Genomic DNA, 27028 nt, shown 5'->3' with positions numbered 1-27028 from the left:
TCTTTCATTTTTCATTTACCTTTAAGGCAGCATCCTGGAGGGAATGGCAGGAGGGCTGTAAAGGCCCCTGGGACAACCTAGCGAGTCCTTGCCTGGCACGCAGGCTGTTGTGTCTGCTCTTCTGGACTTTCAGTGCATTCTTTTGCATGAAGTTTGGGTTGGTTCCAGTAGGTTTTGCTCCATTTCTCTCGTAATTTCTCTGCTTCTGAAGGTGAGTCCTGGCAGTAGTGTCTTCAGTTGAGAAGGAGATCAGATACCCAAGCACACAGCTCATATTCCATTTCTGTAACATTTGTAGACCTATCCAGGTCCAGGCCCTGGCACAGGCTGCCCGGAGACGCTGTGGGTGCACCCATCCCTGAAGGAAGCATTCAGGGTCAGGTTAGGTGGGAGCCTGATCTGGTGAGTGGCAACCAGCCTACGGTAGAGGGCTTGGAACTGCATGGTCTGTAGAGTCTCTTCCAACCTGAGCATTCTGTGATCTATTTTTTAAAGAAAACATGTTTTTTCTTTTGTAATACACGGAGAACATTTCATCATGCAGCCACCTGGTTCTGTGTTCAAAAGAATCCCCGTGGATTTTGGACTTCACCTTGATGTTAACAGTCTCCTGAGTTTTCTTACTATGTCATTAGCACAGTCTCTGGACAGACCTTGAGCACTATGCTCATGCAGGTGCTGGTGGCATTTACACAGATGCAATCTGTAGGGTTGTTTGCTGCTCTTGATTTTTAGTCCTCTGTGAGATTTCATGTTGCAAGTAAAAGCTTATGGGCACAAAAGGAACGACCGAGTAATACTTGTTAATATGCTCTTATATTTATTTTGTCCTGTTTATCACGGAAAATCTGGCACAGAATATAGGTGTTGTGAATTTCTCTTGGCACATTTTGCTGTTCAAGTTAGCACTCCTTTCCCTTATTTTGAAGCCATTGAACATCATCAGGCAGGTGAGCCTAATGTCACGTGTGCTGTTGGGCTGGAAGTGGAGCCTGTGCTGGTCAGGTAGGGAATGGAGACTTAGTATGTCTAATGGTTTTCCCATGTGGGGGAACCCATTCTGCAGCTCTCGGTAGTCCCTTTGGAACAGGGAATGACACTGAGCTATATGTTGAGCAGAGCGTGGCTACACCTCTGTAGCCTGAGCTGTTGGCTCAGTTGAGTCCATATAGGAAGGAATAATCCTGAGCTTCCATGAAGCCATTCTAGAAGTCAATACACGATGCCAGCGTGGGTGAATCCTCTGGTTGCTCATCGCTGTAGTCAGCTGGAGGTGATGTTCCTTTAGCTTCATGTTCCCCTGTGATTGCACACCTCCAGCTGACTACAGCAATGAGCAACTGGAGCATGTAGGCTGGAGGAGGAAGGATCACCTTTGCAGCCCTGCTACCAAGAGCCTGAGTTCATTCTGAACTTATACAAAGCTTGGTGCTTTGGGTTGACACCAACCCAATACTGAGTACTGCTTCCACGTGTGGAGTCCTCAGTACAGGAGAGTTGCGGAGCTGTTAGAGCTCATCCAGAAAAGAACCACAAAAATGCTCCCAGGATTGGAACACCTCTCCTACGAGGAAAGGCTGTCTCTTGTCACAGCAGGGTCTGTTGTGATAGGATGAGGGGAAATCATCCCATCGCAGAGGAGAGATTTAGATTGGATATAAAGAAAAAGTTTTTTACAGCACAGGCATTGAAGCAGTGGGGCAGGTTGCACAGAGAAGTGTTGGATGCCCCATCCTTGGAGATATTCAAGTCCAGGTTGTATGGGCAACCTGATTGAGGTAGGTGTCCCTGTTCATTGCAGGGGAGTTGGACCAGATGGCCTTTAAGGGTCCCTTCCAACTGAAACTATTCCATTCTATTCTACTTGGCTTGAAATCTGGGCTTGCTCCTGAACAGATCCAGGGTTTGAAATTTCTGCTTCAAAAATTGCTTTTCTCATGTTACTCTATTTAGTTCAGTGCAAATGCCCACTGTTTACCCAAATGCTCACCTGTGTCCCAGTGTCCTGCTGATGTGAATTTACTGCAACATCCCATCTCAGTGGAGTGAGAGGAGCAGTGTTTCCTGTGAAGAATGTGGAGAGCAGAAGGGATCACGGCAGCAGAAGAGCCTGAACTTGGCAGTAAGTCAGAGCTGGAGGCATGCAGGATTAGGCCATCGGTACCATTATAGGCGAAGATCAGAGCTGCTAAAAATGCAATGTAAAAACATGAAGCAGCATGCTGCTATTTGCGTCCTACAGAAACTCTCTGTGCTGAGATCTTGTGCCACTTCAGCTGGCTTTGGGGCCCGTTATCAGGCTGGGGGAGCACACGTGCTGGTGATTAGTGCAGTAAAAGAAAGTATAAGACACTCTGGGAGTGTCTCTTCCATTGTTGAGACAGTACTGAAATTCATGCAGTCCAAAAGGTGCATTAATGGTTTTGATGGGATTTTTGCCTTTCTGGCAATAAATGAAAGGCTTGTCCTTGCTGTCAGCATTATGGTGACAGCATCCATCGAGTGTCCTTTGCAGTCCTCCTCTCATGTGAGTACAGACACATTGTTACACATCTAATTGGTTTTCTCTATCTCCATCCAGTTCTCTGCACAAAGCACAGGTCTTCCTGGCTCTAGGACGTTCATTTCCACAAAAACAGCCTCGTTTGGGTATTTTAAAGTGAGAGTTTGCTGTTGAGTGGCTCTGATTGCTGCATCCTTACCTTCTGTTAAAGATAAGCTCTCTTCCTTGGTGCTTTCCTTGGGTTGGTTTGTTTATTTTTAGAGCAGATTTGGAATATAGCATGAAAAATGGCCAGCGGCTCCTTCACTGCAGTGCTTGTGTCAGAGCAGTCCCTGGGCTGGATTCAGGATATCTCAATCACTGGCATCCAAAACCCTAATCCCGGAGCTGTACACAGTGGCAGGGGGAAGTGTGTCATTTAGTTCTGTTCTTAGCAATTAAAAACCCAGTGATTAGTGGTTGCTCCTTCTACCTGGGCTGTTACTTTACATGCTCATGGTGCCACAAGTCTTCATGCTGGAGCATGTCTGGTAGGTGCTGCTTTGGTCTTCCACAGGAGTGAGCAGAAGGAGTTATCTAAACTTTATGCACCAGTTTCTTAAATTTTTATGCACGCCTCTTGGAATTATGAGTGGAGCAAGCAAACAAAACTTGTCTCTTGTCTTGTCTTTTAAGAGGAGGGATTGCATTTTAAAATGCTAACATTTTTTTCTGCATGCATCTTCAACCTGCCTACGGTTCATGCTGCTGATAAGCATGCTTGGCTCGGCTCTGGTCCTTAAAACGTTTGACCAAAAGGATTGCTTACTGGTGAGGGCTGTTCCTGAGTTGTGCCAGCTGGATGTGTTGTGAAACCAGCAGGAATTGGGTCAAACAAATGGTGCTGCTCTCTGTAACACAGCCCAGGAGCTGTGCAACCTCTCGGGGTTCCTCAAGCTTCTGAAATAGCTGCTCCCTAGGCAGGAGATGCATCCAGTCCAGCTACCCTAGGCTTACTGCTTGTGCCTCCGTGCCTTTGGCTGGAAGCTTTCTCAGACCCCTGAGGGATGCTTTTACCTGGGCTGGGAGATGTCTTTACAGGTGTTTTTGCTTCTGTTTTTTCACCAAGAAAGGCTTGGTGGAGCACAAGGCTGCAAGCTCTCTGATTGCTGGGCACGCTGACAGCTGCTGGGGACCCTGCAGCTCCATCAAACCCAAGTCCTCTGTTTGCTGACGGATCTGTTTCCATGTCTTTGTACTTATTTTCCTCAGTGAAGAATTCTCCTTTTTTTCCTCTGCTCTTTCCAGTTCTGCCATGCACCCAAGGAGCTGCAGCTTGTGAGGCGGGGGAGCATCTGGTTAGCTGCTAGCAAGATCCCATTGCTAGTGTCCAGGGACCATCAGTTTCCTTTGCCTCCTTTCTCCCTGCCCTCTGCTCCATCCAGGAATTTTCCCCAGGTTCATCTGCTTGCTGAAAGCTCTGGTGTCATGGGTTGCTGAGGAATTATTATTGCTTCCCTTTACTGCTGGAAATGCTCAGAGCCTTTGGATACAGATTGCCATGGAAATAGTTTCATGGACAAGTCCTGTGTGGTGTGGGCTGGAAGAAGGAAAAAAGCCCGTGCTGCTTTGTGCAAGTAGAATACCATCCATTCCCTCTTTAAAGAGACAAAACTTTTTTCCCCACTAGCAGCTTATCAGCTTGAAGACAGTGAATGCAATACAACTCGTTAGTTTACTTCTTCAGGTAGCAAATTTATGCTGGCCAAGGCAGGAATGAAAGAAAGAGTTAAGAGGGTGAGCTGAGCTTTGCAGTACATCTCACTCTTCCTGGTTTTGCAGCTTGTTTTGGGAGGCTTCTGAATACAAAGCTGCAGTTGCAAACAATTCTGTCATGGCTTATGAGTTTTGCAAGCACTCAGTGTTTAAGGCAGGTGTCAGAGCAGTCAGTTTGGTGCAAGCTTTCTTTCAGGGCTGGGATGGGAGCATGTGGATTGGAGCTGGAGCCCCATTGGAACCTATGGAAGAACCAGGCTGTCCTTCAGCTGGATTTCTTCCTGACGGTTTATTCACCTGGTGAGAAGGGAAATTGAAGCTGGTTGTTCAGCCTTCCCTTCTGCCTTTGTAAGTGCTTCATAGGTTTCCCTCTGCTGAGAATTGGTGATAATTTCAAGGTGTTTTTTTTTTTTTCCCTCTCTCTTCACTTTTGTGTCGCCGATCATTTTTTAAAACCTGCTTAAACATTAGTTGTGATAGAGGAGGCATTATATCTGTGAATTCGTAGCTATCAAACGTGAATTGTTATGCTCTGAATAGTCGGTGATTGTGAGATGGCTGGGAGCCAGCAGCACCTCTCCTGCTGCACGGGTTCTGCTTTTCTGCTGTGCTGGAGCTTGTGGCATCTGTCTCAGCACATTAAGCACCTTGCGTTGGCAGTGGGGATCTCCTGTTGGAATATTGGCTTCATCTTCCTGTATCTAGCTAGAATGGAAAGTTTTTGCTCCCTTTCGGTAACAAATCTGCATTAAAACTTAAGAAGAAGTCACCATACAGTTAACAGGGAAAGCTTTGCAGAACGGCCCGCGAAAGAAACGCTTGGCTGAACTTCTGTTCCATATTTAAGCTCAGTACTTGGACTATGCTAATTTCTTGAGGACAGTCACCTCTTCAGATGGCAGCCCCCTGCAGATGGCGGCAGATTGCACCCTCCTCCCCTCCTGCCAGCAGTGCGTGCTCACTGGCAGGGTAAAAGCAGGAGGGATGGAGCTATCCGTAAGGGCTGATGAATCTCTTGCCTGCATAATCAAAGCGCTTCGTGCCAGGGAAAATATCTAGGCATATATTTATAGTAATAAACAGTGTAGTCTCAGCTCCTTCACTGCAAGCAGGGATACTGCTGTTCCACCCAGTCTGTGAAAGTAAAATCTACTTTTAGATACTTTGAAATGGTAGTCTTTTCTTTTTTCTTCTTCATTTTTCTGGGATTTAAAAATATCTGAATTGCAAATCTTAGAAATCTGAACATTAATTGGCACTAAGTTGTTACGGATGGATTGTCCGAAGCCGGCAGGTACTACCAGCATGGTGTATTCAGGAACGGGCATCTTGGGGCAGTTTTCCTGATGTCTGCAGCTGACAGTAGCTGACCTCCCATCAGGTTGGGCTGGGATAACAGGGAGATGCTGTGCCAAGGTACCAGGTTGGCTCTGCACACAGCACTTTGTCTGAGCCATCAGTGTCAGGCACCAGCGGGATCTGGCAGCCTCCACCTTGAGGACGTGGGCACAGCTACATCCCAGTTTCATTCCCCATGGAAATCCTGAGCTCCTGTCCTTCTGGAGCTCTACGACAGCACAGGCAGGTGGGAGCATTGGATGGATGGCTGCAGAAGAGAGCCTATGGGAAATGGTTGGGTAAGATAAGCCAAAAATAGAGCTGAATCTGATGCCGCGCTTTCCTGGTATCGCGTGCTGGGCTACAGCTATGTGTATGAAATATAATAGCAAGCTCTTCTGCCTGTAACTCAAGAGCAGAGCCGGCGGGTGTTTGGGCTGACCACGTGCAGGAGGTGCTGAGTGTCACAGGGAAGCTGAGCCGCTCACGCACTGGGAATCAGAAGGGTGTTTGTGAAGAAACAAATGCTGTAAGCGGTGCTTAGTGCGACTTAGGGTAGGCTGCGTTGGCTGGGTAAATGCTTGGTGTCAAACAGGAGCAGGTAAGCTTTCCATGCTTGGTTTTCCATCTTGCCTGGCTACCTGTATGACCGAGCGATCGCTCAGCCTGCCAGTGTGCACGCAGTGAGTAGTCGGGCTGTAGGATGCTGCTTTGCTTCTCGTGCAGGTGCATGCTCCAGCTTGTCCAGAATGGGTTGATTCCTGTTCATCAGTTGGTTTTGAAAATTGATACGGAAGAATGGAATGAAAAACAAGATGAAATAAGAATATCTCACAGCAAGGCACTGAAGTAAGCAGTGGCACTTAGTAGATCACAGAACTTCTATCTGGCGCTTGGCAAGTAGTGTATGGACACATCTGCAGTGGTCTGTAGACACCTCGAGGACCTCAGGTTGCTTCACATCTTCGCTGTTTGGCTTCTAGGAAAGCTTCATGGCAGTCAATTCAAGGTTGCTTTTCATGCTAGCTATTTGAATGCTGCTTCTACCTTATGATTAACCGTAGGGAAATCTGGGTTTCTCCTTGCTGGGTTCTGCATAGGGAAGCAGCGGAAACAAGACTCCATACAAGACTTGCTGATGGTGTTTCTGTGCTGTGCCACTGGCAGTGGAAGGTGGCTCACCCTGAGCATTAGAGCTAATAAAAATAAGAATAAAACAAATCCAACCCTACATAAACAGGACTGGATTGGCTTTCATCTCTGTGGGTAGCTGCTTCATTATGCTTGCAGGCCATGCATATTTAGAGCCCAACTCTAAAATACTTTTATTGTCTCTTCTGCTCTAATCCCTTGTTCTTCCTGTAGGTATCTGCAGCATTTTATTTTTACCATCCACCCTTAAAGTATGAGTAAACAGTGCTTAAATACTACGTTTATTTTTGTTCAATTCTATATGCTGTTGCAATGCAGTGGATTTTTATAGTAGTTGCAGTCAATTCCAATTGAAACCATAATTGGTATTTCTACTTGATAGCTGCTGTAAATCTCAAAGAAAGGAAGAGAAGGATGCTCTCATTTTGTTAGGCTGCTTCTCTTTCGGATGCACAGTGCATCTTCCAGCTCTCTGGGCTAATTAAAATGCCATTACAGTACATGTGGTGCTACAATACAGTCTAGGGAGACGTCCAAAAATAGATTCTTGAGTGCAGACAAATTAGAGAGGAAATATGCGCTGAGCATTTTCTCATAGGTTTAAAGAGAAATAATCCATTTGCTGCCTTAATTGCTTTCTTGTAAATGTTGAAGATTTTTTTTTTTCTCTGTAAATTCCGAATGAGTAGACAAATAAATAATACATCCATGATAATTACTGTTCTCATTACTAATATTTTAACTTGTTGTTATACACCACAGCTGTTAATATGCAAGTCAGGATGTTTTAGCGGGCTGTGCCTAATGGTCGGGGGCAGACTTTGATTCCGAAGCCGTTCTGTTTTTGTCACCTGGTATCCCAAGGCTATGAGGTTAGCACATACCTGTTTTTAGCACGAGAGCAATGTCTCTGAGCAGAACCCCACCCCCAAGAGGCAATGCAGATGAATACTGCTTGCAGGTTGTGTACAGCGCTGTGGTTGGGAGAGCAAGCGCTGTGCAAAGGGTCAGCTCTGCCGAGTGTGACAGTTGGTGCTGAGGAGGCTGTATGCAGGCTGTGAAAGCGGAATTTTGATTTAATTTTTATTTTTAAGCTTGCTTTAGGGCTGAATTAAAACCAAGTCTCCCAGGCAAGGGTCTGCATTAGTGGCTGGACCGCATTAGGTGAACCGGCAGGCACTGAGTTCGGGTTGTGTCCCTCCCAAATGCAGCTCTGTGCTCAGCCTGCTCCATGCTGGGACTGAACGCATGCAAAGAGGAGAAGCACGGCCAGGAACGCAGCCTGGGGCTGGCTGTAAGCCCTCTGCAGTTGCAGGGCGGCATGCAGATGGAGGGGGACCTGCCAGCACCCTGCTTCTCTTCTTACAGGCTATGGATGTGGTGCTGGTCAGGCATGCTGAGCTCTTATCAAAGAATCATAGGTTGGGTTGGAAGAGACCTTAGAGCTCACCCAGTCTCAACCCCTGCTTTAGGCTGGTTGTCCCCGCAGATCAGGCTGCCCAGGGCCCCATCCAGCCTGGCCCTGAGCACCTCCAGGGATGGGGCACCCACAGCTCTGGGCAGCAGTGCCATCATCTCACCGCCCTCTGAGTGAAGAATTTCTTCCAACATCTAACATAAACCTGCAGTTTTTAGTTTAAAATGGTCCCCCTTGTCCTATTGCTGTCATGTACAAGGTCGGTCTCCATCTTTGGTAAGGATGGATACGAGGCTGGTCATCTGCCTTCAAGCAGTTCTGTGTGTTGCTGCATTCAAGTGTCTGTTGGTTGTACCTTAAAGCAGGATCCTTGTGGGCCTGGGGAGAAGGGGAATGGGTCTCTTCCTCTCCTTTGTAAGACAAGCTCACAACTGCTTTGCTAGAAAGCAGTAAAGAGAGCAAGGTAGTTATTTGCTCGATGACAAATATAAATTCAGGAGTCATTGATCCAGAAACATCCCTTCTCTCTGCAGAGACCGTAGCAGAAGCTGAATTTTAAATGTGGATGCACGCTCTTGAAAGGATGTGGTTGGGATATTCTCTTAGATGCCAACTTTTCTCAAGTGTTTTCTCAGAGGTTTCTCCTTGATTGCCTGCAATTCATCTTCTAAAACCAAGGGCAGTGCTTTTGCCGAGCAGGCTGTCACGTCTCTGAGTAATTACCTCCCGTGTCTTGCATATGTGCCTGCTAATGCATCCTGGAATGAACTTGTGTCTTCTGCATCGCTGCCAAGCGGTGGATTCTCAGTTTGCAAAGAGCTTCTTTTTTGTTGTATTGTTTCTTGGCCGGGTATTGCTCATCCTGTAATTCTGCGTTTAACCATTATTGTTATTTAGGTGGGAGGGATCTGCCCATTTCTGATCGAGCCTTGCACCCGTTCGCCAGCTTGTCATCGAATTCTTCTTGCCGTGCTCCCAAGTGTGACCTCTGTGGTGTGATGTCAGGTCTGAGATCTAAATGCAACTTTAATGCATTGTCATTAAATAGTGAACTACCATACCGTGCTGGGTATAATCCATCTAAAAGCAGATGATGACTGAATGGGCTTTTTAAGTAGATTTGTGCTTGCTTTAGGGTGATTCATGCAGACCTGACTTCTTTAATAATGTGCCCATTGAAACCTTTCAAAGTTTTTTATGAATCCTGGGTAAAATCCCCCAAAATACAAAGTAACATCTTTTAAAAACCACCATTTTACTGGGCTGACACACTGACAACACTGGGTAATTGCCTTCAGCTTCACCTCCATCCATTGGCTGCACGAATCCCTGTGCTGCCACCTCCTTTCTTTCTGGAAGACAGAAATAACTCCTATTTACTGTAATTGTTTCCCACCTTCCCTCAGAATCTGCCTGTGTGTCTCTTTAGGACTTTCCCTGTTCTCTGGGAGGTCTTTAAAGACAACTGGTGGTTGTTCATCACTTAGCTTGGGGAGTTCAAGTAGAGCAGGCTGATTTGCATCAGGCCTAAAGATCTGAATACTTGAAAAGCTATTTAAATAACCTTTTCCAGTTCTGCCCCGCATTTTTTTCGCTCATCAGAGTTAATTATAGGAAGGCTGCATTCAGTTTTCTGGTGGAAGTGAACTGAGTGCTTCAGCCTTCTGTTTCGTTCATCATCTGCCCTTCTTTTAGTGGGGAGAAGGAATAAAGCTGCACTTCCCTGCCCTTGTCTAATCTGGTTTCACCTTGGATGTTGTTCTAGTTCATTTGGCTTCTTCATCTTTTCTGGAGGCTTCTATCCATGCAGGTTTCTCCCTGTTATTCTGTGTGTACTGTAGCCATCTTGTCTTTGTTTTGCTCTTTTCAACGAGGTTAAATCCTGCAAGCCCAGCTACTTCAGAAAGTGACCTGGATATATTTTAAAGTAACTCTTTGGAACGCTTCAGGACGGGCTGTGATAAAAATGAAATGTTCAAGTCCCCGTCAATGAATAATAGCTTCATCTCATTAATTAGTGAGTAGAATTACCCCTTTGAAAATGAAGCCGTGCTAAATCTCATCTAACCTGAGCCATCAGTGAGACGTGTGCCTCCTTGCAGACCTGCTGGATGCTGCAGCACATCTCCTTGTTGCCTGGCTTTGGGCTGGACGGTCTGCAGCATCGCTTCTGGCATCTCCTGCGTGCAGCCAGCCTGGGGTTTGTGTGCAGGGTGCAGGGCTCTCACATGGCTGGGACAGCTGGCTCTGCCTGGGGGTGCTGCCTGTTAGGTGGAGTCATCTACAACCCATTCAAGATTGCATTTTCTTGGCATCTCTTTTTAGTATCTCAGGAAACACTTGTCTAGTAGAGAGATTGAAAGTATTTCGTAGGTAATCTGCTTTGTGCTACTGTGTGTAGCTGCTAGGTTGTGGCTGGTAGAAGTGCCGAGCAGTGATTGCACAGCTTGCCCTCTGTGCATGTTCTTTGCTGCCCTTCTGCAGCAGTGAGACAAGCTGCTTCCCATCCCTGCCCAGGTTTTCAGCATTGCAGAAGCACCCTGTGATCCCCTCCAGGCAATAGCAAGGACAAAACTGGAGATCTGTGTGTGTGGCACAGATATTTTTAGCATCTTCTGTCTGTTTTTTTTTTTAGTTCTGTAATTGCCAAAGCTGTCTCTAGAAATGCACGGTGAAGCTTCTAGAGGGTTGGAGCTGAATTCTTTGGGAAGGAGGGAGTGGGGGGAAAAGCTTTTATTTTTGTGACAGAAACCGATGGTATTCATTTTGGCATTTGCAGACCCAGACCAATCTTTATCTTATTGCTTCCTCATAAGTATTGGCATAAAACATCATGCATTTCTTCTTACACAGGAGTCAGTTATGTAGCAGCTGATTTAGGAGAGAGGCTTCGGTAATGGTGGTAAGAAGAAAACAGCACAGCAGTAATAGCAGATCGGATGCTTCATTAAATGCAGAGCTGTTTTGACTTTCTGAACAAACTGTTCACCCATTCTCTTGAAATGGACCCTTTGCTTCTTGCAGGATCTCTAGGTGGCTGTAGGAAGCTGAGCTGGTGGTGCATTATTTCTTGTGTCAGGATGGTCAGGTGCATGCTCTGGCTGTGAGCTAGCTCACCCCTCAATAAGTGTGCATGTTCAAACCCTGCTTGAACCTCTTTTATCATTACCGGTAGCCTAGGAGAAGAGGTGCTTGGTGCAAATATTTGCTCCTTACAAATGGAGCCTTTCTTTGTCAGTCAGTGTAGAGAGTACAGAACCTCTGTCTTGCCTGGTTCGATTATTTAGACTGCAAAACATTCGTGTTTTTCTGTGATTATCATTCATTTTGCAGCAGAGATCGAAGAGACTCTTGGTTTGGGTTTTTCAGTTAATTGAAAATGTAGATACTTCGATTCTTAGAATTAAAAGCAGACACGGCTCTTAAATCCCCACTCACCAACACACGTGTTGGTGATCTCTGATGCTCTGGTGACACTCAGCACACACAGCAATGTGGGAGCAAGTCCACAGACCAAAATAAAGCCTTGTGTCACTTGGGTCTGCTCCATGCACATCCCACTGCTTGTAGACACGGGGCTGTCTGCCCCAGCTGTGCTGTTGGTCTCATGGTAACAATCCAAAAGCAAATAATGTGTGATGGGAACAACCTGTTTTATCTGCAGGACAGTAATTACTTGCTTGGGAAGGAAAGCTCAGCATGGCTTGGTAGTTTGGTTCATTTACTTATTGCCTGGGGCAGCACCGATGCTTGGGTGTTGGCAGTGGAGGCAAAGCCATGCAAGTGATGGAGAAGACCCAGCCACTCTTTCTGTCCAGGAGTTCAAACTGGTGCAAACAGGGAGAAGAAAACAAAGTGTGACTTGTGTTGTTTTCTTTTTTAACATTCCACCAACAGCGTAACGTTTCATAGTACTGAACTTGGCTTTGACTGAGAGATGGGGTGGCTTCTTTGATGTCTGCAGACGGGGTTTGGCCTGATGGTATCTGTGCTGCAGCACGGTAACACATTAGAGGAGATCAAGTGAGACACAACTGCCAAAGGTGTGGGTATTTACAGTGGAACAAACCAATCTGAGACGGAGTATTCATAACCGAAGTACTGGAAACATACTGTAGTGAAGCATCACTTACTTGAATTTAGCATTTTTATGCTTCAGCTCCTATTGGGGGGGCAGAGGGGAGGGGAGTGGATGACTAGAAAATCTGGTCTGGCAGTCTCCAGCAGTAGGGATCATGTTTTTCTGTTTTAGCTCTACTTGAATGCGAGATATAATCTTTGAAATATTTTAAATAGAGAACTGCTTCAGCACGATGGATTTCTGCATATCATTTACAAAGTATGTTTTTAATGCCTTTCTGAAATCCAAACTTATGCAAAATGGGACTTGTTATGTATGTCTGCGCATTTTAATCTCCTGCAGTGATTTGCCAGTTTTCCTTAGCATCTCCCTGGCATATTATAACCATTCCTCAACTTCGCTTCACCAGGGATGTGTTTCTGTCTTAACTCTGCTCGGTTCTCCTGAAGAAGGAAGGAGTAGCTGTTTAGCTATTGTATGGTAAGGTTTATCAGCTGCCGTGCCTGTTTTTGTGAGTTGGGAGCAGTACCAGTTGGATTTAAAGACCGGGAAAACCTGAGAGTGGTTTGGGAGTCTTTTATTTTCTGCTGTAGTGTAAGCAGTTGTTGGGCAGCTGCTGTCCTGTTAACGTTCTTGTTTCTGTTGATTTGTGTTACTTGCGTGTTTCTGATTCTCACTGCTGATTGCTTAGTGATTTATTATTATTATTATTATTTTCTGCTTGGAATGTCTAAAATAGCTCAGCTAACCAAAGAGTTGTTGTGATGTTTTTTCTCTTTCCAGATGGGCTTTCTGGCAGAGACCAGCCAGTAGAGCTGTTGAATCCACCTAGAGTGAACCACATGCCCAGCTCTGGTAAGAAGAAACTTTTATTAAATGTTGCTCCTATTCTGGGAATGCAGTAAAATGTTATGCAGATCTGTCTTACAAGTGAATGAGCCGAATGCAAATGCAGTACGCTGGAACAAAGTGTGTCAGAACTTGCACACATCTACTTTCCCAGGCTGGGCAAGTGGGGTTTGGGAATGGAGGGAGAGCAGAGCACAGCAGTCTTGGGAGGCTTAAATAACTCAGCCCCAGCCCTCGGCAGGGAGCTAAGGGGAGGCTGGCCTGACAGAGCTGCTCGGTTGTCCTTCTAAAGAAGGGAGCAGCAGATCCATGCAGCACCCTATGAGAGTTTTCACAGCTTAAAAGAACTGCAAACCAAAGTAGGTTTTCTGAGTTTCTATTAAGGAAAAATCTCCTTGTGTTGAAATGAGTAAAAAGTCAGAGCCAAACTCAGGCTGATCAAAGCGTATCATGCTGATCTCCTGGCTATTTGCTTTCCTTCCCTGTCCTAATGATCCTGCTGCACTGTCTCCTGTGTCTCGTCCTTCTGGTATGAAGCAAGCAAAGCAGCCAAAGCTGGTCTTGGAGGTTGGCTGCTTCTTGCGGGGCAGAGGAGAGAAATCTTACAGCTTACAGTTAGAGCACTTCAAAAAACAAAAGCAACTGTTTGCATCCAAAATACATGAAATGCTATGAAAAGCAATCTCTTGCTTTCTTTTGTACTTCTGCCTTCTCTCTTCCAAAAGTGTTTTGTTTCCAGGTGCGTACTGATAGAAATATTTATACTAGGGATGATTTGATATATGAAGCATCATCTACTATCCAGGTAGGAGCTCAAATTTTCCCAAACCCCAGCTTTCTCTTCTTGATTACCTTCCAAAATCCCTTTAGGTCCTTTTATATTAAGGAAGAGATCTTGCAGAAGATGTAAGAGCTTCTGGTAATGCAAGTTGGGAAAATGTAAATGAAGTATATTCAAAACAACTTCAGTAGATCAGGAGGAGGGAAATGGGCTGCAATCTAACCTAGATTTTTGTGGACTTAAATGCATTTCTGGGAAAGGAAACCTTTAAGGAGGTTGAGCTATTGCGCTGGGGGAAGAGTAGAGACCATTGTTACCAGTTATGAAGGTTTGGCTTTGCATTTGGAGAAATCTCTTTTTGCTGCATGTGCTCCAAAGCTTGTCTGTCAAGTAAGGCAGGTTAAATTTTCCTAAACCTGAGAGAAACTCTCATTTTAAGTCTTCCTTGATAACACAGGTCAGCTTAAAGATTTTCCTACCCATTTCGTATCTGTGTGTGCTAGATGGAATTTTCTGAGACTGCTTAAGAGCACAAGAGGGATCGCATTCCTAACTTCTGTCAGTAAATAGATCAATGGGCAGTATTATAAATGTGTGATGACTTTTAGCCTTCTACTCTATTTTGGAATTGATTTCATTGTTGCTTGTAATGTTTCACATTTTCTTTAGAGGTATTTCAGGACAAAGGGTGCTGCTGGTTAAACAGCTTGGGTAACCTGATGCTAGAGTTCGACGTGCTCTGTGTTCCCCAGATGCTAGGAGGTTGTTTAAAGGGCTATGAACTCTTCAGGATTCATAGAATTCTTACCTTTTGTACTTCATTTTGAGTATTTTCAATAGTTCAGTTCTCTGCTTACTGAAAAATAAGCAGCTAGACATCAATGGAGAGCTGTGCTCGTGTGAAGTGGGCATAATGTGAGACAGGCAGCAATGACTCTCTTAGATGACTTCCAGCAGCATTTGAGCCACAGAAACTTCTGTCTCATGCTTGAAAGCTTAGCTCATGCTGGCTGTGTGGTGGGTGCAGGGCAGGAGAGACTCCTGAAGGGAGGGAAATGAAAAAGTGACCTTACACAAGAAGCAGCATCAGCTCTGATCAGCGGTCACCCTGGTACTTTTCACTTGGGATCCTGAACTTGGGTTTTGCTGAAGAAATCTTCTCAGCCTTGCAGCATGTATGTGAGCCAGAAATGTGCATCTTATATTTTTAATTTAATTTTAAAATGTGGGAGCAGAGCCTGACAAAAAGCAGAAAGGTATTTTGGAATTTGTAATGGCAAACAAATACCACTGACCTTTCGAGTGGCTTATCAGCTGGCTTTCAAGTGTGGTGCCTGCCTATACCTGTGTATCCTGATGAGTTTTTTAAATGAACTGATGGAATAATGGTGAGCAAATCATTGTCCTCTATGTTTTTTGTCATTACTACGTATAGAAAGTTTGATGCAGATCCGTCTGAGAGAAGAAAAGGGAAAGAAATGCCAAGTATTGCTTTGGAGAAGGAAGTTGCATTTGGTTTTGTGGGGTGTTACTCCAAGTCTCAGGCATGGCTGAAATAATGGGGTTGAAAAACAGCTTAAGGAAAAAGAAAATGCTCAGTCATGTCCTGGGATATTCCCCTCCAAACTTTATCCCCTTGTGGTAAAGCAACTGATTTGTAGCCCTCATGATGAATAAACCCACTGCTGTGTGGCAGAGGATGGTGAGCAACCTGTATCCCCAGTATTGCATTTACAGTTGAGATAAAATCATTGTGGTGAGTTTATAGGAAACCAAAATGTTTTCTCTTTGCCACAAACCAAGCAAAGGAGAAGTCTGATCCATGTTCACTGTTCTGCTCTGTTGTAAAAAAGTAGCCAAGGGATGTAAAATACCCAAGTGCTAAGCACACTCTGTTCTGTCTCGTGCAGCATCTCAAGTATAGAATTGAAATGTTTAGGGCATTTCTGTGAATCTGTTTCAGGAGTTAATGGGGTTGAGTGGAATGGAGTTCAGTCAGCAGCAAGGTGGGGCTTTATGGAGATGCTTTCTCTCCTTTCCACAAAAAGGTACGGACGAATTTGAGAGAAGATGCATTTTCCCTTTTCGGAAACGTATCGTCTGTAATTGGTGTTTCTGGATTTTAGTTGCTTGTAAGAGGAAAACGAGGCAAACTCCCTACAACCCATATCTCGCTCAGGAATATTATCAGCTGCTGTTGATAATAAACAACCTGTTCCAGCTGCTTTCTCTTTGTACAGCATCACAATATTGCTGCACACTTGGCTTGGGGTAGCAAAGGGTATCAGTTGTTAGGTGATGGTGCTGTGTTTCCTTTCCTTACCTTCTGCTTGCAGAATTCACAGAGGTTCAGAGCAGGGACTGCACAGGTACAGACACCACGGTCAGCAGGAGAGACAGCAGCCAGGTTCATGAGCACACAGGTGGCCGTTGTCTGTTTGTGACCAGTGGCAGTGGATCACTTGCAGAAGCAAGTGATGGAATGTTGGTTTTAAGTACTCTGTGATTTTAGGGTACTTTTTTTTTTTTTTTTTTTAGCAGTGAGTGTTCACAGCCTGTGGCTAAGGGAACTGATCAATATGAAGGAGGGAGGGATAGAATTCTCTTGTCCCCTTTTTCTTCCATGCTTTTAGAATGTCTTTCCCTACTGCACATCTGGGGAGCCAGTCTTAAAGACCTCAAATGTACGAGTACCTGGATATGTTGTAGATAATCCTCTTAAAAACATTGCTTATGGACTGTTGACTCCATCCTCTAGATTTGATAAACAGATCATCCTTAAGCACACCTTCACTACTTAGAATGGGCGTTTTTTTCTTCTATAAGGCTGTTTGTGGTATCCTGGGTCAAGCTGTGATAGAAGCAATAGCAATAATCATGAGCAGGGATGTCCCAGTGGCAGCGTTGAGCAGGCAGCCCCATCTCCTGTTCACACAGCCCTGCCCAAGGCCTTTGCTTGTCCCACGTGGGCCTGGGGCTCCGCTGAGCCCGGTGCTGCCATGAGCACAAACCCCGTGCTGGGCAGCCAGAGCCTTTGCTTCTTCCCAGGTCTCATTATCCAGTCTCGCTTCCACATTCATTTGAAAAAGTGCTGATGTATCTGAGAACAAATGGTCCGCGAGAGCCTCTGGACTAATATTGTTACACGATTTTACAGGCTTTTGAAATCCAAGATTAATCCCAGCCCTGACGAGGAAGGAGTGGTAGTTCATTTGGCCTAACAGAGCTGAATAGCGTGCTTTTGTTAATTTATCCCTTCAAAGGAAGAGAATGCCCTCTCACTACACTGCATTTTCAGATATTTGCTTGCTTTCTATAGCACGTCTGCTTCAAAAGCTCCTTCAGAGTGATACCGAGCCGGCGTGGCGCGGTGGGGCTTTGAAGCAGGTCCGGGTTGCTGCTGGTCAGTCAGGATTTGGGGCTCCCGACAGGCTCGTGCTTCTGCAGACAGGAGCTTGTTCCTCCTTGTTCACACCGGGACGTGTCGGAATGGGGATGGTGTGCAGTTTTGTGGTGCTGCAGGAGGGGAGCTCACGTTCTGAAAGGCCGGTGCTTTAATGTTAAAAATGTCCTTGTCTGTTCTCCACAGAGTCTGGTGAGGGGGGCAAAGGGAGTTCTGGAGAAATCATTTAAATGTCAAAACAGTACGCTAAGACTGAATCATTGTTTGCTTATTAGCTTTTTGTTAGCCTATTGTTTGCTTATTTATTAGCTGCAGCTATTTTTGTCAGACCTGGTGGGTGAGTTTTTTCACCGTTAAGATGCTCTGACATCCACAGCAAAGAAACTGTGGGTTAAAGTAGATTAGAACCTTGGTAGTTGCTCTGTAAAACCGAGTTAATACCTGTTGCAGTAAATACAAGGTTTTTTGCTGCCCCAAGCTAGCAGTGCAAAATGCAGCCTCTGTGATGGCAATTACTCTTTGCCAACTGGAGGCAGTAGTGAAGTTCACCTTTGTAATCCACTGTTCAGCAAGGAAAGCATGTTATGCTTTCAGCCAAATTCCAGATTTTCCAGTGAGCACCCTGGTGTGAGTGTCGTGTATGTGAAGCTCCAAGAGATTGAACCACTTTTCCTGCTGCTTTGGGTTTGCTGGAGTGCTTGAGTGCTTGCCCAGAACGTGGTCCCTGCACTTGGGTGGTGGGAAGGAGCTCAGAACTCTTAACCTCTATTTTGTTGTGCTTTTTCTTGGAAAAAAAAATGTTTGTCACATCCTTTCTTAAGCACAAGGAAACGGCTATTAAACAGAGGAGGTGGGATGAATTAATGGCTTGTTCCTGTTCTAAAAGCTGAAAGCAACACTTAAATCTTGAGTGTGTGAACACTGCAGTGTTTTCTTTGATGAGAGGTAACTGGCAGGCAAGTCTGCTTTATCACAAGACTCAACATGCTGCTTTTCTTTATTCTTCCCTCATCTTGTTAAGCTTAAGTTTGTAGTAATTGACTATAGATTTCCCTGGATTTGCTTGGCCCTGAATGTTCACCAAGCGTTATTTTCACAATACTTCTTCTCTCACTTCCAACACCAAGGGCAAGGCTGCTTTGTGCCTCTGCTGTCGTATAAAAGCAGGTAAGGGAGGGAAGTGCCTTTGAGTGCACGACAGAATTTATATTAAACTTTTTGACTTCTTAGCGAAGGAGGAGATGGCAAGATGCAAGCAGACATTTAAAGGCTCACTTGAATTGTTAATCAGTAATCTGTTCCCATTGCCTCTGGCTCTTCTAAAAATAACAGTACTGTGCAGTGAATGAAAAGCGATAAATATTTCATGGAAAGTTGATCACGGAATCAGGCACTTCTTGGGGGAAAATTCTGCATTTTTCAGATGTGATCTTTCAGTGCCTTTGCTGCATCGTGTTTTCCGCGTGTGCAGCGCAGTCTGTGTGTGTTCTGTCTGGGTCTGCAGCCCTGGAGAGGCTCGAAAATCAAGATGAAGCCTTTTGTTCTCTACTTCTTCCGTCACATTTTCCAGGTGACACTGTTGCCCTATGGCTCGTAACAGACATTTTGTTTCATCTGGACGGAAGACAAGCCTGTGTATTTCCCTTCGAAGGCTGTTAAGGATTGTGGAGTGCCCTGATTTACCTTATCCTCTTCTTCCACCAGCCTCTCCCAGTGCCTGCTAGGTGGCTGTGCCCATTAGCTGCTTCATTTGCAGTGTGTTTACTTTGATCCAAGTTCTTTTTTTATTGGTGTGCTCTGTGCTACAGAGCTCCCTAGAGTGCTTTATGCCAAAATTAACTAGGTATAGTTTATTGCTATGGGGGAAATAGATGTCAGGTCTGTGCCCAGCAGCCATGTGCGTTCCAGGGGTTTTAGAAATACCTCTTTTGACATGCATTTATCAAAATCCTAGAAGCTCTTCCCCAGCATATATTGATTTTCAGGACTGTATTTGGCTCTGTTTTGTTGTTGGGCAGTGGAGGGAATATCAGGTGAATGGCTTTTGCAACGATGCTTAAAATCATCCAGATGCTGATCTGGAGAGTTGCTGTTAATTAATTGAACACACCTTTACTCTCCGCTGCTTTTTCCTACCCCTGCCTCAAAACATCCACTCCAAACCCCCAAATAATTTGGATGAAGGTAGAGTTTGCCAAGTAAACAAATAAAAATTGTAACCTAGTTACTTCAAAATGAAAAATCCCAGCAACACTATTGGGCCAAGTTAATGCGAGACTGCTGCCAATCTGTAATGGCCTCACTTCGTGTGGACATCTGAAGTGTTCAGGCCATGAGAGAAGGGACGTTGCCTTCAACAGATCGGGTCTTTTGAGAGCGAGATTGCAGTGCAAACACTCCAGCTCACCAGTATTGATCTCCTTCCGTGTCCTTGTTCTCCAAAATCACTTCCTCTCCAACTTCTCTGAGAGTACCTGTGGGAATGTCCTCTTACCTCCTTGCCATCTTCTTGCAGTCACACCATGGCTTTGTCACCAAGCAAATGTGAAATCAGAATTTTCTCTGCATCGCGTGCAGAGGAATGCGTTCATTCACACTGCACTGGTCTCATTTAAGTTTACAGTTAATGCTGAGTTGTCATCTGCCAATTAAATGGCTTGAATTGAGGTCTGCCTTCAGCCGGTGTCTCCTTTAACTTAAAACAAGTGCTTATGATTAAAAATCTGCTCCTTTGGCTTAACTAATATCTTGTGACTTAAACCACTCAATTGTTACTACTTCTCCATCTGTTTTTCATTCAAGAAATTGTGTCATATTGGATGATTCATTCGTATTTGATTAGAGATTTCATTATAAGCTGGTCTTAAGTTTTTATGATCTAATAAAAAGCTTCGGAATCACTGACTTGGAGCTGTAATTGTAATATCATACAGAATAAACGTACTGCACATTTTTAATGATACTTTTCTCTGTATTTTTTATCCTGTTGCAGTTCTTGCTAGTAGACTGTGTGAGGTGAATTCGTTTAGAAGTTCTAACAGAATTCAGGGACTGACCATTAACATTGTTCTTCCAATGCTGTTGTATCCAGGTGGCACTTAAGGGTGCAGTCAGGTCAGACTTTGCCCTCCTTAACCCATGTAGTCCTGTTCATAAAAGCAGTCATGCTGTAATGATATGATGAAGATCTTTAAGATCCTGAATTGTGGAGGTATCTGACAAATGGAAGGTTTTTATTTTCAATAATAGAGCGGATCCTGTGTGCAAATTGTTTCTCGGATGAAAGTAATGAACGCAATATTTTCTCAATTTCTTCTAAAGTTTGATTAAGCTGCTGAAATAGAGTATTTGGAATAATAATAACAATAAAAGTAATGGGAGGAACTGCATTTGTGCACTGTTTTTTACTGTTCCAAAACTACCTTTAGATCTTAAGGACTTATCGGTTGTGTGTAATAACAGCTTATATCTGTCCTTTGAATACTTAGGGATTTGTTTTATTAAAATAGTGTTAGGCCATGTTATTTTCTGCTGTAGTTCTGTTCCAGCTGGTCTGCACAGGCTAACGATCAGGCTGCTCCTCAGCCATAAGGTATTCTTCTGAAAATGGTTATGTACAAAATTTGACACAGGATGTTTAACACTGCTCAGAGATCACAGAAGGCAGTCCCAAAAAGGTATAACACACAAACCCCTGTGTAATGTTTTAGAAGAGAGAGACAGCTGCTAGGCCTGCCTTCCATGAGAGGGGCAGCCAGAAAATGGCCGCTCCTCATCGGCAGTCGTCATGGGAAGCCAGGCCTCGTCACAAGCCTTGCTGAAAGCTTGCCTTCAGCTGTGCTACTGAGGGATTGGTTTAGATTGACTCTTTGAGCTGTGTTAGGAGAGAGAGGCCAGCACCCTGCTCAGCATTGGTGATTGAACAGAATTCTGGCTTCATGGCAGTGGCCATCCTGAGGTGGGGGATGTGCAGTGGGTAGATGGGGCAGAGCTAGAAAGTAACAGAAGGGCAGCTATTTTGTCATTAAGATAAAGAAATGAATGTTTTTGAGAGAAACTAGGTGGCTTGGGTATCAGCCACAACCTTCTGGTCTGGACGGAATTGTGACCTGTCTGTCTGTCTGGGGGCCGGAGCTCAGATTAAGGAGTGGAGTCCTGTGTTCAGAGGGGTTTTTGGAAGGGCACTGCATGGAGCCCAAAGCGGGGGGAAATAAGGCTTGTACACTTGAAGAGGAGTTGGGAGATTTAGGCCCGTAAGCTGGAGCATGGGTGGGTTGTCTGCAGATGTCAGCTTTGCAAAAAAGTCATAAAAATTGCCAGCAAGCATGTATCTTCATCAAGAAGGGGAATAAATGCGCAGGTTGCTGCAAATACAAGCCTCGTGCTTGCAAACCCCACCCTGGAAGTAGATGGACATAGATAGCAAGGCTCCTTGCACTGCATCTCCAGCACCTCGAGGCCTGGTCTGTAACCCCTGCGTAGATGCTGGGTTTGTGTGAGCAGTGCTTCATGGCATTGGAGAGGCATCCAGGCGTTCTGAGGGAATGCGATAGCTCCTCACAAGGCTTAAAATATCCAGGATTTGTTCCAGAGGTTCATTATTCTGGAATGAGAGGCTCTGCATTTGGTGCCAGCTTGCTCGGTGACCTTTGGCAAGTGAGTTGGCTTTCCTTCCCCAAAAATAACAGACTCTGCCTGTCTTCCTAGGGATTTGCTGTAGCTGTTACCTGCTCAATACCTGCAGCAGGTAGAAGGGAATTAAAATTAATTTGGTCCTGGGTGATCGTCTGGGCACCTGACCTCAAGTCTGTCTTACCAGCTGTTGGTCTGTGTCCTCTTTAGGAAGCCGAAGCTTGACTTGTTGGTTCTCTGAAAAAATCAATCTTTCCATGTTAAGCCTACTGTTAGCATCAGGGCTTGTGTGCAGTAAACGTAAGAATTTTTCTTTGTTTACTTGTTTATTTTTACAGTCTTTTGCTTTAGTACAACATAGGTTCTGTTAAATGTTGACCGATTCATTCCACAGGTGTATTTTTATGTGCATCCACAATTAGTTCCTATTGCGCAAATAACGTATTGTGAGAGTGACTGAGTTGGATGGAGGTGAAAAGAATTTGCAGGAAATAATCTGGGCTTCTGAACTGTTGGAAATGAAGGAAAATAGAACGGTGACAAGAACTGAAAAAACCTTGTCTGAGGATGAAAGCCATAGCAATGTCTGGAAGATGTTTAGAGTATTCTCAATGTTAAATCAGCACCAGGGGAGTTTTAAATGGGAAAAAGTTGAAATGGTGGAGGCAAAAGAACACTTCAGAGAAGTGGCAGTGGTTTCCTGCGTTTCAGCGTGTTTTTCTTCTTTTAATACTGTCTGTCTGAATTCTTTGTTCTTGTACTTTCTTTGAACTTGGAACGTTTTGGTCGGGCTTCTCCTGATAGTCGCCGTCCTTAATTGAAACAGCAGTAGCCTTGCTGCCGTTTAAATGGAGGATTTTGGAGACCTGGACAAAATATTGTGCTCATACCTTCTTTTGGCAACTGACTTCATACGAGGCTAAAGCTTTGCATTTCATGACTGATGAATTGTACGTAAAATGCAGTTGGTGCAGTCTGAATTTTATTCTTGTGCCCTGAATCAACTGGCAGGAACTGGCATTTACTTCTGTTGTGTTTCTCATAAGCTGTCCTATTTATAGCTTACTGCATGGGGAAGGCAGCGTAACTTGTGCTGAGATAAGCCTCAGGGCCAGAGAAGTGTTATCTTACCCGTGCGGTGTCGGCAGGGCTGTGGCCAGCCCCGGGGTGTGGGCATCTTCCCTTAGGCATATGGTGCAATGGGCAGCTCCCAATCCTGCATCTGCCTCGTTGCTCATGTGTGTATATTTATACATATAATATATTTTCTTTCAGAAATCATTTCCCACATCAAAAAACCGCTCCCTAAACATTGCAGAGCAGGAATGTTGAAGTCCTGGTTGCTCGCAAGCGGTTCCCCTCTTGCTCGTTTGGTTGGTGTAGGCCAGTAGAGCTGGTCTGCCATAATGTCCAGGTGGATATGGAGGCCCTGAGATGTTCCTGCTGTCAGCATGGATGTGTGTGTGTACCTCCTCTTGCAACCAATGCCTGTTCAGTACCCAAAAACTCAGTCCAGTAGTTTGTGCAGTATTAGGAGTAGATGTCCGTCGTGTGTGCACATCAGTTGATGCTGTTCAAGACAACACATGACAGCTCAGTGTCATGAGTCCTATCTGCATATTCATGTCTCTGATCTCCTTACTGTCGATAAATATTTATAACACAGAGCTGCTTTTTATTTTGGTGTGCAGTCACAAAGATAACATTCCTTAATCCTCGTGGTCATAAATGTTCTTATTTCCTTCTGTCGTTGCTAAACACACCTGAAGGTGAATGCACTAGATTTTATGTTATGTAGATTTTATGAATTCTGTGTGCCACTGTCATAATTTTTAAAATCTATTTAGTCTGTTGTTTGTTTTGTTTTTTATTTTTTAAATTCATTTTAATATGTGTTGCTTCTTTTGTGTTCCTACTGTAATACAGAGGAGGATGGCTGAATTGTAACATGAACTCTCTGAAATGTAGATGCAGCGTTGTTAGCACTTGGCTAATTATGACCACTGTTCCATTTGCAAGGCATCTTTTCCTGGTTAAAAAGAAGAGGAGGGCAAAGCAGACCCTTTCAAATGCCATGCCCATATTGTAGGACTTGCAGGAACAGGGAACACGGAAGCATTGCAGTGCTTTAGGCTTGTGAGCAGAGATCTCCTTTTGGGAGGAAACAGTGTGTAGTCATCACACGACACAACTTTGTCTCACAAGGTCTGGTATCAAAGTGAACAAGTGATCGCTGCTGTTAGCTGTGTGCCCATTAGACACTCAGGCATTTACTTGGGACATTTTGGGACTCACAAGATGGCAGATCTGGCAAGCCTGAGGGTTTTATTCTTCCATTTCTGGAATTGTTCTGTAATGATCAGTGGTATTTCTTTCTTCATTGTTAGGGAAAGGTAATGATCTGAGGATTCAGAAATAGGTTTATGAAGATATTTGTGATCCACTGGCAGGAAAAAGCAAGCAGATCTAATTCATGTTCTTCTGACAGTAAGCCAAGAAACCGATATGCTTTTTATTCAAATTGAAAGTTTCTTAAGATGGTATTAGACCTGCCCCATCTGTCTCAGCACGGGCTAGATGGCGAAGGATTTTACTTAACTGAGCAGTGAAGTTATGCTGATAAAAGTGACAGTAATTCCTTTTACCTAATGTGCTGAAGCACTCTAGAGTGACACACTCAAATGTAGCACACCTCGGTCCTGGGGTCCGGGAGCGTATTTATTTGATTCCTTCAGCTATTCAGAAAGGAGCTCAATTTAAACAAGCGGCAGAGGTCCCTTCCAAACCTTAAGATTCTGTGATTCTGTGCTCAGCAGTTGCACATTTGCCTACCCAGACTGAGATGCAGCCTGAGCTGGAAGCGCTACCTACCTCTAAATATACAGGAAGGAAAAAAACTGCTTCAGGAGTACGTCTGTCACTTGCATGAATTTTCTTAAATTATTTCTGAACAGACTTCATTACTGTATTTCAGAGTGAAAGATGGCATTACACAAGCTGAACAGGATTTGCCATGCTGCTGCTAGTAGCCATGGGGCATTCCCAGGTGGGAGCAGAGGCATGGAGCTCAACAGAAGCACTAAGCAGCATCCTCTGAAATCTAAATATATAGCACAGTTTGGGTTTGCTTGCTGTTTGAAGTGTCTGTGTTAGGGTATTTAGCCACACAAGATATGTTTTGGGTGCTCCAGAGGGAATGGCTCCTCCTGTGTCTTTCTACTTCAGGTAGTACATAGAGGCTAAAAAACTGCCGTTTATTTCCTGGTGGAAAGTATGTTGTGCTGGCTAGCTGCAAGTGGGGTTAAAAAGGGAAGGGAAAAAGCACACGCACACACGTCTGTCTACCTATTTATGTATATATGGCTACAAAACTCATAAGATTTAGTGCATATCGTGTTTGGGTTGCTGTGTGACGGACTGTCATGTCCTAAAGCAGTGCCATACAAAATCTAGATCTTTGTCCTCTATCCTTCCCAAATTATTCCTTCCTTCCCTTTGACTAATTCCAACTCAGGGTATTCTGTGATTCTATAACTGACAATATTAAAACCCAGTGTGTTTTAAGAGATGAGTGTTGAGGTGGCAAACAAACCCATACTGCGTTTCTCTGTTTGTGGAGGTTTTTTTTTTTTTCTCTCCCAACTGTGGTATGAGCTAGACTGTGCAATTAGAGTGAATAAGGGAAAAACAGGCACCTGAATAACTTTACGATACTTGTTTCTCCTGTTATGTACTTAGATGACCCATTTGATAAGAGTTTCTCCTGCGTGCTTCAAAAATGAAGTGCTACTCAAGCAAGTAGGATGAGAAGGGAGAGCTGAGCAGTAATTGCAGTGCTTGTGTTTCTCTCAGCAGGAGCATTTTCTGTCACAGTATGTGCTCTCCAACAGGACAGGGTCTTCTGTTCTGTGGTTAATTGTGCCATGTCTTCATTTGGAACAGAAGGGGAGGATGATGCCCGACTCAGACATGTTCCTGTGCAGACACTGCTCTGAAATTCTGTGCTCTTCAGGGAAAGAGTTACAGTTCCCAGTTTGTAGAGCTTCTTGGCTGAGCAAGTGAGCTTGCAATGTATGAGGCATGAAGATTATCAGCAGTGAGCTTCTTATTTTTGATGGTGAGTTTGTTTTTTAAAGGGAGAGGAAGAGGTAGTTAAAATGAAAAACTAATAGTTGGCAAAAAAAAAAAAAAAAGAAAAAAGTAATAAAATAATCCTTGAAATTGCAGAGAACTGGGATGAAAGCATAGGGAAAGGTTTTAGCTTCAGTTTAAACTATTGCTTTACTGCCTTGAGACATGATGTGGCAATGTCTAAATACTGATAAGAGATGGAAATAAAATAGCCGGAAAGACACTGGCAGCCAAGAAACTCCATCTAGCCTTATGTGAAGCCAAAGATGTACAACATCTGTAGCTGGCTTTTTCTTGTTCTGAGGCAGAGCAAGAGGTGGGGAGGGGTATAATTTCATCTTGTTCAATGTAACAGAGAGTTAGGAGAACTGCCACAAAAATTCCTTATTCATCATGTTCTGGGGACACAGATTAATCCCCTGTGCTTTAAACTATTTGTTCGTGAAGCTAGCTGGTGGGGGTCTCACCATTCAGTACAAAGATTAAGGTTGTATGCACTAACAGAATGGAAGCAATACCCATGGATCTTAAAATGAAAAAAGTAACCCACAGATTTCCTTTTTAACGTATACATTTATAGTGATGACACAATATATAGACGCTCTTAGGAAAGAGGTTGGTTTGTATTTTGAGCAATGGTGGCAGAGGGTTTGGAAGTTTGCTCTTAGTAAAGGCTTCTGGTGTCAGACCACGTACTGCAGGTCTGGGGATGCTCTTCTGCCTTCCCAGAGCATCACAGGGGATGTTGGTTAGAGAATGTTCACGCCATTGATTTGCACCTTCTGTGATGCAGAAAATATGCCTGGCTTGGGTGCCTGATGGATTCCTGTTTGCGTTTTTCACTGTTACTGCTTGTGCTGTATCCTTTTCTTGTGCTGTCTTTGCACTTTTTTTTATAGCAGCAGCAGCGCTTAGGGCTGATTTCGCTGCTTTGAAAGGGGCACAAAACCTTTCGAAAGCAACTGCCTGACTTACTTCCCTGCAAG

At 44.4% G+C, this 27028-nt stretch overlaps 1 protein-coding gene across 11 annotated transcripts in view; it reads left to right on the top strand.

Annotated features, from left to right (window-relative positions):
- HDAC4 (histone deacetylase 4) overlaps nt 1-27028 on the top strand; it is a 217509-nt gene that overhangs the window by 62750 nt on the left and 127731 nt on the right. For 9 of the 11 annotated variants that reach the window (XM_031604499.2, XM_090144556.1, XM_090144557.1 and 6 more), the window contains one exon: nt 13030-13101. In XM_031604499.2, the coding sequence (XP_031460359.1) occupies nt 13030-13101 (72 nt within the window). Of the gene's footprint in view, nt 1-5548; nt 6198-12650; nt 12727-13029; nt 13102-27028 lie in introns of those variants that run through there. The other 2 variants (XM_090144561.1, XM_090144560.1) reach the window with 2 other exon arrangements.

Source organism: Phasianus colchicus, chromosome 7, assembly GCF_987193195.1.
Source record: "Phasianus colchicus chromosome 7, bPhaCol1.hap1.1, whole genome shotgun sequence".
Classification (NCBI taxonomy): domain Eukaryota; kingdom Metazoa; phylum Chordata; class Aves; order Galliformes; family Phasianidae; genus Phasianus; species Phasianus colchicus.
This window is presented reverse-complemented; position numbering and strand designations above follow the sequence as displayed.